We start from the raw sequence: 13,499 nt of genomic DNA on the forward strand, positions 1-13,499 counted from the left end.
TCCCACCTGTGGGGTCGGGAGAGTAAACTTCTTGGTTCATTTTCTGGTGAGACTGAAGTTGGGTTATCTGTTACTCAGAATATAACATCATAGAATATATAAAACAATAGTAGTGGTAAATAAAATAAATATTAAGCAAAAACAGTGATTATTGTTGACAACAATAAGTGACAATAGCAGTAGCCATTTATGTCCTGCCCCTCCCCGACAACGTGCCTGGAATGGTGCTTTATGGAAATAATGTCTGAGGTCTCTGAGGTGGGTTAACACTCTTCCCGCTTTAGAGCTCAGAATCCAGGCTCAGGGAGGAGCTCAAATGTGCCACGGTCACCCAGGGAGAGGCAGGGGCAGACTGAAGCCCAGGGTGCTGACTCCAGCTTGCTGCGATTTCGGCAAGAGCATTCTCCTCTCTCCCCAAACATGCAAAGCACCCTCAAAACCCAACGCCCCAAGGAAGCACGGTGACTTTATGGTGTTTCTTGCCTGGCTTGGAAGGACCCCTCGCTTCCCAGAGGCCACCCTCCAGCACAGGCATGCGTCTACACTGCACGAGAGGACATTGCACCGGACACGAGGCAGCACCTGCCCAGGCAGGGTGCCCATCTGGGTGATCTGGGTGGGCAGAGCTCTTCCCAGTTCCTCCTGGGCCACACGGTCTGCCTTCCAGTCACGCTCCATCCATGATGGGCTGGGACAGGCCCCAGTGCCCTTTAAGGGGTCGGAGGGAGTGAGAAAGGTTCACACAGACAGCCTGACCCAGCCAGGTGCAAACCACATAAAAAGTAACCCTGCTGCAAAGCACCATGCTGTTCCTGTGGAGCAAGGCAAACTGCTAGCCTGCACCTGCTCAGGCAGTGTGCATGAGACCTCACCATGGCGGAGGGGCACTGCCCAAGTGGAGCCCAGCTCGCCCCCACCAGCACCCTGGAGACCCTTCTCACCCAGGAGGGGCTGGAGCCTGGTGAGGCCCCAGCACAGGCAAGGGACTATCCTGGGGTAGGCCCTGGTTTAAAACAAAACCAGATAAAAGCCCATCCTTCTACCAGCCCACACCATAGTGCATGTGGCCCTGGCCCCCTGCTTTCCACATTCTTGATGTTAAATCCAGAAGTGATTTAAAAAACAGACAAGTGCCAGTTTCATTTTCAGAGCCTTCTCTTTTGTGTGTGTGCCCTCAAAAATGAATTGTGCCGGGATGGGAGATTCCACCACCACTGCGAAGCCCCTGGTGGGACCCTGAGACTCTGTCAGGCTGAGCTGGCTGGAAGGAACATGGACAAAGGCAGGACAGGGCCTCGCCAGGGCCTCTGTGCCCAGCGCTGGCCCCAACTGTTGGCTGCAAAATCTTGACCTCATCCCATTTCATGGGCCAGGGGCACACTATGTGGCAGGAGACGGGGCTCTGGAGCTTTGACGAATAGCAGCCCTCACTCAGCGGCCCTGGAGACTGCCTCCTCTGACGCTCAGACCTTTGCCTGGCTTGCCCCGGGTCTGGCCTGTCGGGTAGGGGAGGTGGATGCCGCTTGTTTCGGGATCTGTTTTAATCCAGAGGGACGCCCCGCAGCCTCAGCAGAGCACCACACCATTCCTGTCCTCCGTGCTACGTTCCCAGTCTGCTGTGGCCTCCGGGTAAACGTCTCCAGCATTTTATAGGCAAGGCCCCGGCGGAACTTCTTGAGCTTCTAATTACCAACCTCATCACTGCCAACGCCATGCCAAGCAGGAGCTCCCGGCTATCATGACATGCCTTCCGCAGCTGCACCCCGATTCTGAGATCGCCCCCGAATGTCCCACCCCAGGTTTCACGTCTGCTAACTGGGTCTCATAAAATCATAAATAAAAACTCAAAATGGGGCGACGGGGCAGCGGGGGAAGCAGCCCAACAAAAAAGACGGCCAAGGTTAGTTCCTCCAGCACAGAGGTAAACTTTCCACCTCCGGCCGTGGCTGGCTGGACCCGACTGAAATGGTCCCCTCAGTCCTTGGGGTTCTTGGGGAGGGCACTAGGCAGCTGAGGGGGAGGGAGGCGTGAGGCAAGCCTGGACTACCCAGGCCTCTGTCCATGTTCCCAGAAACACAGCCTCCAAGAGCCAGCTCATAGCCCTGGGGTGTTATGGAAACAGGCCCCCCATTATTTTGTGGTGAAAGCACCCAGCAAGGTTATCCAAACCACCTCAGTAAGGTGGGGAGGGCAGGGGGGAAATTGCACCTGTGGCACAATCATCTTAAAAAGCAGGCTCAATCCCCCACTGTTTGGGGTTTCATTTTAACCCTAGCTCCGTACACACACGGACAAACATATTGTAAACCCCAAAGAGCTAGAACCAATGAACTAAAACAAAATGAAGCTATTGCTGGCCTGCAGGCTGCCATGGCTTTTGAAACCCAACTAAGAAAAAATTAATCTCCATGTTACCTTGAAACCCTATAATCATAACAAGCAAGCATTCCTTCACCCCTTTCTTGCTCCTCACAAACTCCCCAGGGCCACTGGCTGGGCCTGTGTGTGAGGCACCTATAAAGGGGCATTTATTACAAAAAGTTATTAAGTGTTTTTCGTTTTACACCACTGTAAACAGCAGCTTCCACACAAGGGCCTTTCACTGAACCGGCCCAAATGCCGCCAACGCGGAACCGAGGATCCCCCCTTAAATCAGCTCTCCGCAAGTGTCTGACCAGGAGGAAAAAATCAGCAGCGTGGGTTTAGGAATTAAATGGAATATTTCACTTTTCCAGGAAAGAGTTGTAGCTTCCCAATAACCTTTCCAAACACATCTAACCAAAATAATAATAATAATAATAATAATAATAATAAATTCTAAAAACAGATGTTTTCTTTTTTCTTCCCATTGTGTTTAAGATGTCTGCTAACGCTTATTTTATGTGTTCAACAAGATTCTCTCTGGCAAATAGCCTGCACACCTGAGATCAGAAGCTGTGCTTCACAAATTCCAAGATCCAGATTAATGCCGAGTGGAGTTTTTGCAAGCTGGTGCGGCTTCAGGTTCAAGAGCGACCTCCTCGGTGCGTTCCCTGGTCTGTGGAAGGCCTGCCCTACGGAAGTGTCCCTCTTAGAGATCTCTTCATTAATATTTAAATACTCACTAAGTAGCGAAAGTGAGAAATGCACTTACCGTCCTCGGGAGTCGCCGTGAACCCGATCGTGACCTGGGGCGCACAGGTCGACAGCCCTGCCCTTGCGGGAGGACCGCGCCTGGCCGCCGCCGGCGCCGCGCTCGCGTGCCCAGAGCGGCACAGGCCCTCAGCTAGCGGTCTGAGTCCTGGGTTCCAAATGCTCACCCTCTTCACGCGTTGAAGCGGCGGACGACAGAGCGGTGCCAGTTCCCGCAACTCTTCGCAGGGTGGGACTGCTCTGGACGGCCGCTGGCGAAGCGCACGGCCCAGGCCCCACTTCCCCGGCCCCGCGCCGCGTCGGTCCTTGCCTTCGGGCTCCGGCTTCCCTGCGCTTAGCGACCCGACTGCGCCAGACAGTGGCCCGCAGGACCCGGTCACGGCGTCCGCGTGCCGCAAGGGACCTTTGTCCCAGACGAAAACGAAAGCGCGCCGTCCCGGGGACGCCCACGCCCTGCCGCGGAGAGCCCGGCCGGCGCGTCCCCGCGACTTTCTCCAAGTTCACGTGCATTCCGGGGCGGGCGTCGCGGGCCAGGACTTGCAGAGCCGGGCCGTCGGGCGGGCGGTGGGATGCAGGCGGGGACAGCCCGGCGGGGCGGGTCGGGGCACAATGGGCGCCGCCGGGCAGGCGAGCGCGGGGACAGCGTGGGCCCGGCCGCCGCGCGGCCGCTCGTCTCGCGCTGCCTGGGCGCCGAATGCGGCGGCGGCTTGGCACAGACGCGCCGCGCGCCCGGTGCATGCTAATGGCCGGCGGCCGCGCCATGAATTATTCAGCAGCGGCGCGGAGAGGGCTAGCGCGGCGCGGAGGGCTACCCGGGCCGCGCGTCCCCCGCCGCTGCGAAGCCGCCACGGCGACTTCCCAAACTTTCCCGGGTCGGCACCGAGGATGCGGCCCCCGCGGCGGCGCCGTCCCCGCCCGAGCGCGCCGGCCGCGCTTCCCCCGTTGCCGCCTATTTTATGTCTTTTGTCTCGGAGTTGGCACCTGTCCCAGAGAGCGCGTTTCCCTGCCCACCCCTTCGCCGCCGGATCGGAGCGGGGGAGGGAGTACTGGGGACCCAGGGAGGAGGGGACGGGGAAAGCAAGGCGCCTGCGGGCCCCGCAGCCCGCGGAGACCGCCCGAGAGCGGCGGCCGTGCCCGCGCGCCCGGGCACCCCTGTTCTGAAGGGAGGTCGGGGCTGCAACCGCGCCCGGAATACCAACGAGGCCGCCCACGGCCCCCGCCGTGCCCGCTGCGGGTGAGGACCGGGCGCCGCCCCTCCTGGGTTCCCTCCTCCACCGCCCCCTACCCCGGGACGGCGCGCGCGGGCGGGGCAGGCGGCGCGAGCAGCGGATTCGCCGCCCGGCCCCGCGCCTCGCCCCGCAGCCCCGCGTGCGCGTCCCCGCGGGCACGCCGCCCCGGGCGCTCCTCGCCAGCGCGTCCCCGCCCCGCAGCCCCTCCCGCCGCCCACCCCGGGCAGGGGCACCGCGCCGCGGGGACCCAGCGGCTTTCCGTTTCGCGCCCCGGGGCCCGCGCGGCCAAGGCGGGCGGGCGCGAGCGCCCGGCCCGGCCCGCCCCCGCCGCCCTGGCACCGAGGCGGCTGCTGGGGCGCGCTCGGCGGCTGCGCTCCAAGGCGCCGGCTGCCATGATTGCGGGCAGCGGGACGCGCGCGCACGCTCGGGCCCGGCTCGGGGACCCGTGGCTGACCGACGGTCCCTGCAATCCCCGCAGCCTGGTGCCCGCAGCCCCGAGCGCGCCGCGGACAGCGGCCAGGCTCTCCGGGCTCGTCCCCGCGGGGAACAGTGTGCGCCGCGGACCTCTCGACGCGGCCCCGGGACAGCGCTCGGGGCCGACAGTGGCAGCGGGCTTCCCCCAGGGTGGAGTTCGCGCATGGGCGACCCCGCGGTGGCTTCCAGGACACTTCGGGCCCCTCGGAGCGAGGGGTGCCCAGAGGGGTGGGAGTCGGGACCCGGCACACGGGAGCCGGCCTGCGGAGGCAGGGGTCAGCGCACGGTGCCGGGAGATGTAAGAGGGGCGCGCAAGGTGCCTGGAGGAGTTGGGTTGGGGGGTTGTTCACGGTGCCCCGGGAGGCGTGGGATGGGCGGGGGCGCGGTGCCCGGAGCCGCTGCCCAGCTCCGAGCGCGCTCTCTTCCTTCCCAGTGGAAACAACTTCCTGCTTCCCCGACTCAGGGCACAGGAGCTGTGGGGAGAAGTTCAAGGCCGCAGCTTTGCTCTCTCGGAGCCCGATGGCGACACTGCTGGCCCCGAGCCACACGGTTCCTTTCCAGGCCCTCCAGGTGGTCGGGACCGGCTGGCCTCTAGGGTCCGGACACGGGTTAGAATGCCAAGGAGGCCGCGGCGTCTTTTCCCGCCCGCTCCACAGAGGCGCCCGAGTGGTTCCCAAACCGCAGAGGGGCCGGCCTGGGCCTCCGGCTCTCGGGGATGGACGCGGACACAGAGTCATTCTTCGGAGACCCGGTCCCCCTGCCCAAGCATGCCCTGGCTCAGAGCCGCATGGAGCTGACCGTCCCCAGACGCCTGCGACGGCCCGTTGGCGGCCAGGGCCCGAGAGAAGCAAGGCCTCCCGGGTCCCATCCCAATGTCTCTCTGTGCTTGTCTCCCCCCAACCCCCCGCCGCCGGCCTTGGCATTCTAACCAGTGTCCCTTGACGTCACATCTCGCCATTTCTGCCAACCAATTGAAACTTGCCCGTTGTCATAAAAATATATATACTTTTTATGCCATTGGTAAATTCAAAAGTTCCTCGTGTGCCCTGCTTCCCAGGAAACTTCATTTCATGTTGGATTAGACTGCCCAGGAGGGCAACGCTGGGCAGGGGCAGCCGGGCAACTCTGCCAGGGCCTCGCTGCCCACTGAGCTGCCTTCCACAGCTCGCTAGACCCCCATGATTGTGGCTGTGAATTGTGCCAGCCACCCTGATACACACACCACTGCCTCCACCCTGTGACACAGAAAATTTGGGGGGAGGGAAGGAAGAACTCAGGGGTATGTTAAGAAACCTTCCCAGTTGCTTTCCTGGGAGTTGGGGCGGTGGGGACTGGAATCTTAGTACAGCATCTTCTTTCTAGAAGCTGAAAGAATTCTAGGGATAGCTTTATTTATTTATTTTTTGCTATGGGAAAACTCAGTTTTAGAAAATGGAGTAGAAATGTTTTCCAATTAATCTTTTCATTGGAATCCAGACTGACTTTCCCTTTCCACAGCTGCCTGGTGGCTTCACTATGGCGTGGGTCGCCCTCTTTTCCTGAGGAAGGTCCTGTGTCTCCCCCTCACCCCCCAGCTCCAAGGGCTGTGGGGCCCAGAACTGGAAGCTCAGGAGCTCTGTGCTTCCCCAGAAAAGGGCACTGCTCTCTCAGCAGCCTGAGTCTCAGACATGCCGTGCCTACCTTCTAGCAATACAGCAGGGGAAATCAATCCTGTCTAGCACTGTGCTTTATAATTTTCTTTCTTCACTATTAAAAATTTCAGCCCCAGATAGGAAGTGTGGGGTAAAAGCACACATTCCCACAGGATGAGTCTGTGCGCAGCAGTGCCCAAAGCCCCACATATGCCCCTGTAGCCCCTCCTAACCCGGCCACACCAAGGCAGAACTCAACCACTAACTGCTCTATAAACTCCTCCTGTACCCCATCGTTACTGTATGGTTCAACTACTTTAAAAAACATGCTACAGATATTTTGTGGTTTAGCAAGTTTAGGGACTCCAGAAGAACAAAAATGCTTTAGAAACTGAGCTGAATGCAGAGATCTAAACATCATAAGCACCAGGCCTTTTAATATGGAATCTTGTTTTTCCAAAATAATGAGCACACCCGGTAACGACCAAATGGGGATTCTGAACATAAATATATGGTTACTATTCTCAATAAAACTGTTCTCAAGGGCAATCTCTAGAAATGATGCATACCTCGGAGATACACGTTCAAGGGAAAAAAGGAAAAAAAAGACCTCATCTAACAACCACACTATAATCTATTTATAATCACGTTCCTAAACACTATAAATATTATAACTAATGTGATATATGTTTTGTGATTAAATGGGTGGATTAAAACATTGAATTTAAAAAGCCACAAAGAAAAAGAGATTATCTTCTATTATGCCACTTACAACTTTTGTTCCATTGGCACAAATACAGATTTGACAACTATATCATTACTGAACGTAGTGACTAAATGCCAGGATATTAGCTTTGTAATTTTCACCTGAGATCATTGTGTAATCATACTGGCTTGCTAACCTTTTTATTAACTGGTTTTTTTTTTTCTTGCTCTCACACCGTAATAAGTTAATTTAATGCCTTTTTTCCACTTACAGTTTTTATTTGGTAAAGCAAGAAATCAGATAAGTCAGAACAATATTCAAGAACACACACTTTTTTAAAAAAATTTCCCCCTGTACTTGGCAAGGATTTACATATAATTTGGTTGCAAATGCAGAAATCAAATGCTGCTTTATTCAGCAAAAATCATAGCACTCAGGTAATTCCACTGGATAATATTCAGGTTAGCTTGTTTTTGTCTATTTGCTATCATATTATTCAAAGTAAATAATATTTTTTTAAGTATGCTCAAATTATCAACAAGAAAACCTGGAAAATTTACATTTTCGTTGAGCACTATGATGGACAAGTTTCCAGGAAGAAAAACGTGGTTTTTGCCTGTGGGCCACAGCCATGCCTGAGGTCAGATGTTTGAAAATAAGCTCTAGGAAGGCTGTTGCTGTACTAGGATGTTTACAGTATCAGCTTTATACAGTTATTTTTTTCCTGATTTCTCCCCAGATCTGCCTAATGGGAATGGAGCCGGCAACTTCCTGCTGCCTTGCGTTCTCCGCCAGCCCCTAGCCCACAGTCCAGCCTCAGAAGGCTGAGGGGGGGGTGCTTCGGTTTAGTTTCTTTTTTCTCAACGGATCGACATTTAATAGTTTAAATTTTTCAGTATCCAAGACGTTAGGAGGACTTAGTAAACAGATGCATTTAATGTAATTAAAGCAAGGACAACGAGTGTGAGTGAAAAATTCCATTTTCACTCGGGTTCTGAACACTTAGTTGCACATCCAAGAATAATGATGTTTTTAAAGCCAGCCCAATAAACTTGAGATTGCAAGTTTTCGGTGGCTCCTGGATAAGATGCCACTTCGATCATCCTAGACAATGTGCCTTTTGAGGAGTTGCTCAGCAGCTTTGGGGACTCTGGATAAAGGCAAAGCAGGCTTATGATTTTTTTTTCTTTTGCCTTTGTTTCAAAGTAGTTTGCAGGTTTGAGGGTCCATTTTGATAGGCCTGTTTGATAATAACACACGCTCTTACCGCATGATGGGTTTATTTTCACTCTCAGTTATTTATACGCAACCTCCAAGCATCAATCCGCCTTGGACAAACATGCGTTTATAATTTTCATAGAAGTAAAACAGCAAAAGATAATTCAAAGTCAATAGGATCTCAGGCTGGACAAGGAAATGTGAGCAGGCACCCGTGAAAAGGGTTCTTTCCTTCTGACATGATGAAGCATTTTTCAAAATCTTTTGCTTTATTTCACTGTTTTTTGTCAAACTTGGCATTTGTTTACCAGCAACAATAATGAAACTCTGACCAGGGAACGAGCTTGTTTAAGGACAAAAGCATACGCCGGACACTGCCGTAGCGCACCCCACCCCAAACAGCAAACAAAAAAAGCCCAGCATGCTGGCACCATTTTTTTCTATCTTCTTTCCTTTCTTTTTCAATGTAAAGAACATACTTAAGTGTGCCTGCGTCTGTGAGTCATGCACATCGTGCTTTGATGGTGCCAGCTCCACACGCGTGCAATCACATGTCTGGTTCTTAACCTGTGTAAGCAGCGCTTTGCCGCCTTTAACGTGCTTTGGAAGTCTTCACATTCATGTTTCACGTTGCGGTGCCTGCGTATGTATCTCAAAAAGAAGTCTAACGACCCTAAAAGCATTCTTAAAGGGTTAATTATTACTTTTCAATTAAAAGGACCGCATAAAACAACTAGAAGTCTACAACAGGCGTTGTGTTCAATCATATAAGAATATATTGTACATAATATTAATAAACACATGCTAGTATGAAAAGTTTCCCCTGAGGAATGAGGAATTACGATTAATGTTTTTCCATTCCAAAGAAGTAACAGCAAAAATCTGAAAATACGTATTAAGGATGACGGGCCAGTATCTCTGATTATATATGCATCTATCAAACGCCAAAGCTAGATTATTGACTTTAAATGAGGAATGAGAAAAGGCACCAAACTAAATTTTTTTAAAATAAAAATTACCATTCCAGAAGTGGGTGCTGAATTAATTTTAGTCGATCACTTCTATAATTTCTAAAATTGAATAATCAGAAATTGGGAAATTAACATTTTTCTAAAAAGTTTATGTGCTACTTATAATTTTATCGTACAGATCTTCAATGGGCTAGGTAAATTCCTCTAGAATAAACAGAAAGAAAAAAGGAGAAAAAAACTGATTTTGAAGTCAAATGGTTGGTTGTTAAGTTGCAAGGGACTGCAGGAATTTTTACTAAAATCAAGATTTCACAGATTACTTCTTTAAAATTACTACGACAAACTTAAGCTGCCCACAAATGGAACTCATACTGAAATTGGGATTTGGTTTTGGGGGACTGTCAATTACAAGTTGTTTGGAATTTGACCACACTGGTCTTATTTATTGAGAGACTCCCATTTTATTTTTAAAAAATCAAATGTGACTTCACACAACACAGGTGACTAATTTATATATAAAAATAGTTTCATTTTCCTGACTATGTCCAAGTATCCTAGCTTTTAGATCTGGGTAACTTCAAGGTTAAGGTCAGATTTTTCATAGGAACCCTTTCTACAGAAAGAAAAGAAGTGTTTTAACTTATCACTACAAGACAATATTTAATTGCTGCAAAAAAAAAAAAAAAAAAAGCCAAAGAAGAAAACCAATGCTTTTGTGTTTCTTGTTATTTTATAGAGCAGCTTTTGGTATAGCTCCTAATTTTAAAAGAACATGGAAGTTCATTTTTTTAACTCCCAAAAAAGTGGTAATGTAAGCAACCAGTCAAGAAAGGACACTGACCTTGAAAATAAACGTCTACATAATATTTACATGATGAACATATATTTTTAAAATTGATTTCAAAGTAATCTGAGATGTGGATAGGTATTTTCACTCCTATGTTGCTTGGTTTTCAATGATGCACAGAGGCAGGGGTTTTTGAATATCATCAAAGGTTTGTACCTTTGCTAATATCTTATCCATCAATTTTTCAACTCTGCATTCTAAATATACTGCAAGATGCTGCTTCCCAAGCGCTCCTTGCCCGTTGACTTTCTGTCTGAGAGGAGGCAGTGGACCCAGAACCGCACGCTCCTTCCCTCACTCTCTCGACTTCTCCAAAACTGGAAGTCTCTCACACACAGAATGCCGGAAATTTGTAGGAGGACTCCAAGGCTCCCTGAGAAACTTCTCAAGTTGGGAAAAACCTTGTCAACGCACACCTGGACCTACAGATTCGGAAAAAGTAACTGGCTGTAGCCAAAAACCAAACACTCAACCACCGAACACAGTCTGCAAGAAACACAGAGTTCTTTGACGTGACAAGAAGAATTATAAATAAAATAGCTCCAAGGCAGACAGGCTGAATGAGCCTTTTAAGACAGCCTGTTGGTGCCTCAAACTTTAATACTTAGAATATCAAATGTTAGCTCCACCAGGACACCATCCTGGGATATGTGTGTGTGTACGCATATGTATTTGTGTGCATAAATGTATATACATAGGCGTGTGTAGAGCGATGAATGTTTTGTTGCCTTTGTGGCCTGGGGGCTGATCAAGGGCCTGGTGGAACGCCCCTAGCCCAGAGGAAGGAGCAGGCCCTACCTGCGTTCTCCCTGGGTTACTCCCTTCCTCATGACACGTACACAAACACCAAAAGCCAGGGAAAGCCTAACTGCTGTAGATAACAAGGGGAGATCTCAGATAGAGAAAAGCTTTCTCTGCAATAAAGAATTATTTTGTGAATGGTAAGCCAGGCTGACCTCATTCATCATCATCAGGACAAAGCATAAGCAAGCCGGTCTTGGGAGCGTGGCACAGTGTGGCACCAGGGCACTGAGAAGGTGTGCCCTCTGCCAGGCAGCTCTGGAGGCCACACAATCCCGTCCCCCAGGAGAGACGGCCCAAGTGTGTGGACGGGGCTGGGGTTTGGGCCCAGTAGACGCTTACGCAGTCCAAGCTGGGCAGAGCAGTGGAGGACTGCAGACGACAGGCTTGGACCCCGGGAGAAACACTTAGGGCTCTCAGGCGTATATCCCGGGGGATCTCCAAACCGTCCACTCCAATCCCCCAAAGCGGGGGCCATCTCGTTGTCATGTTCAAAGGCCTTCAGAGGCCTGCAGTGTTCTCTGTTTCAACTCCATTTCTCAGCCCACCTCTTTCTTATAGCCAGTGCAGAGGGTTTGACACCACGGTTCAAGTCAACAAAATCATCCTGATCACTTAGTAAGTGCCTGGCACCATGTGAATCACTAACCATTTGAGCCCTAAAACAGCAGCCTCGGAGTAGAGGGTTTTTCCTAAGGTAGTAAGGACAGCACCTCACGGGTGCAGAGCAAGTACTTCATCATTTACACAGCGTGTTCTCACCTCGCCTCACATGACTCTCCTGGCCCATGTGGCAGACAGAACAAGAACTCTCTTAGCTCTTTAAAGACTGGGGAAACTGAGGCCCAGGTGAATGGAGTGGTGACTAGGCCTGATACTACACAGACTTGGGACCCTGACTGCTGTGTACACACACGCACTTTTGTTATTTTTGTCTCTTTAAGGAAAACATCACCATCCACCCCTTCATACTCATACACACATAGGCTTATTTTATGAACAGTTTCCAAGCAAAACAGAGCCCCATTGATATGTAGGTCCCAGAACTGCCTTAAGCTGGTCCAGCTTTGGGAACTCTCCCCGCATCTCCCCTGCAGTGGCTTCCATCGTCCAAGGTGCCCACCTTTCCCTGCCAGGTGCATTTTGATCAGCCCCTAAAACTAGACTGGGGCGAATAGACCTTGGGTATAAAATCACAGACACAATAGCCCCACCAGAGTCCTTGTCACAAAGCTGCTTTGCCTGAGCTGAAGAATCACAATAACCCCATCCTCTGTCCTCGTCTGCCAGGCTGCCAGCCCCTGCAACCAGAGCCCCCCTGGCCAGGCACCCGGGGTGATTCCAAGCCCCACTCAAGCTTCATCCCTGCTTACAGCCCTCTGTGAACCTGGCAGGCACCTGCCCCATGGTCTCAATATCAAAGGCTGATCAGTGTTGAGGACAGCCTGGAAGAACCCTCACCATCTCATGTCTGCAAGCACTGCTGAGAGACTGGTGGCAGGGTCCCCAGCCTGCGCATCAGCATTCCACGGAGGCAAACTTTCGCTGATCAGATTGGATTATTGCTCCTCAGAAAGGAGAAAGGCTACGTAGAAGTGGTGGCTTTGGGAGAAATGCACGGAAATGAGGCAGGCGGGTAAAGAGGCACCGGGCTATTTGGCAGTCGTTCTATGAAAGGCAAGAATTACAAGGCATGCCTCCCAGGGGCTTTCCTTCCCAGGTGGAGATTTGCACCACACACTGAGAAGGTGATGGCCACACCTGCCTCCCCCAACTCATGGCCCACGGCAGGACCCCTACTCAGCTCCATCCTCACAACAGTAGGGCATATCCGACAACCCCTGACCACCAAGTCTTCCCAAAGCCAAATTCCACGTTAGAGTATTCCACCGTGCAATCAACAAGCTCAAAAAAAAAAAAAAAAAAAAAAGTCTTCCTGGCAAAGTCCAGCAATATTTACAGCTGATGAACAAAACTGAAATAAGTGAGAATCAGGCAGGGGGCCTTCCTTGCCTGGCCGGGCCAGGAACTGGAAGCCATTCCGCTCATCTTGAGAGGCAAAGGCTTTCAAGAAGAGTCCTTTCTCTTCTTTCCTTTTTGCACCTAATTACAAAAGAAAGTACCTTCTTAAAAATCAAACAGAACCCTTATGAAAATTACAAGTGCTAAGTCTCAAAAGCTTCTTGGGATAAAAATTATAACCTTGTCCAACATTTGAGGAAAAAACGAAGAAAGAGGTGAAATGGTCAAGGCCTGAATTTCGTGTCAACGGATGCATTCATGGCGTTAGCATCCTCCTCTGGCCTAGAACCGTTCCCAGGTGCTGGAAATTATGATGTGGAGGAAAAAGAAGTTGGGCGGGGGAGGGGGCCCACTTGCTGAGGGTCTGAAGGGTTCCGTCTTCCCTCACCAGAGGAGTGGGGTTCGCATAGATGGAGCGTCTTTTTTTTTCCCGTGTGACAGGCTTCCTAACAGAAATAAAGAGCAGAA

The 13,499-nt window shown here is 51.4% G+C and overlaps 1 protein-coding gene across 5 annotated transcripts in view; it reads right to left on the reverse strand.

Moving 5' to 3' along the window:
* Nucleotides 1-13,499, reverse strand: part of LOC104675947 (translation initiation factor IF-2-like) — a 68,052-nt gene that overhangs the window by 37,231 nt on the left and 17,322 nt on the right. For 2 of the 5 annotated variants that reach the window (XM_030915002.1, XM_030915001.1), the window contains exon 1: nt 3,134-5,012. The exons of 1 other annotated variant lie outside the window; for it this stretch is intronic. In XM_030915002.1, coding sequence (XP_030770862.1) covers nt 3,633-5,000 — 1,368 coding nt within the window. In that variant the 5' untranslated portion in view covers nt 5,001-5,012 and the 3' untranslated portion in view covers nt 3,134-3,632. Of the gene's footprint in view, nt 1-125; nt 3,054-3,133; nt 5,013-13,499 lie in introns of those variants that run through there. 2 more of the 5 variants (XM_030915004.1, XM_030915003.1) reach the window with 2 other exon arrangements.

This window comes from Rhinopithecus roxellana, chromosome 13 (assembly GCF_007565055.1).
Source record: "Rhinopithecus roxellana isolate Shanxi Qingling chromosome 13, ASM756505v1, whole genome shotgun sequence".
NCBI lineage: Eukaryota > Metazoa > Chordata > Mammalia > Primates > Cercopithecidae > Rhinopithecus > Rhinopithecus roxellana.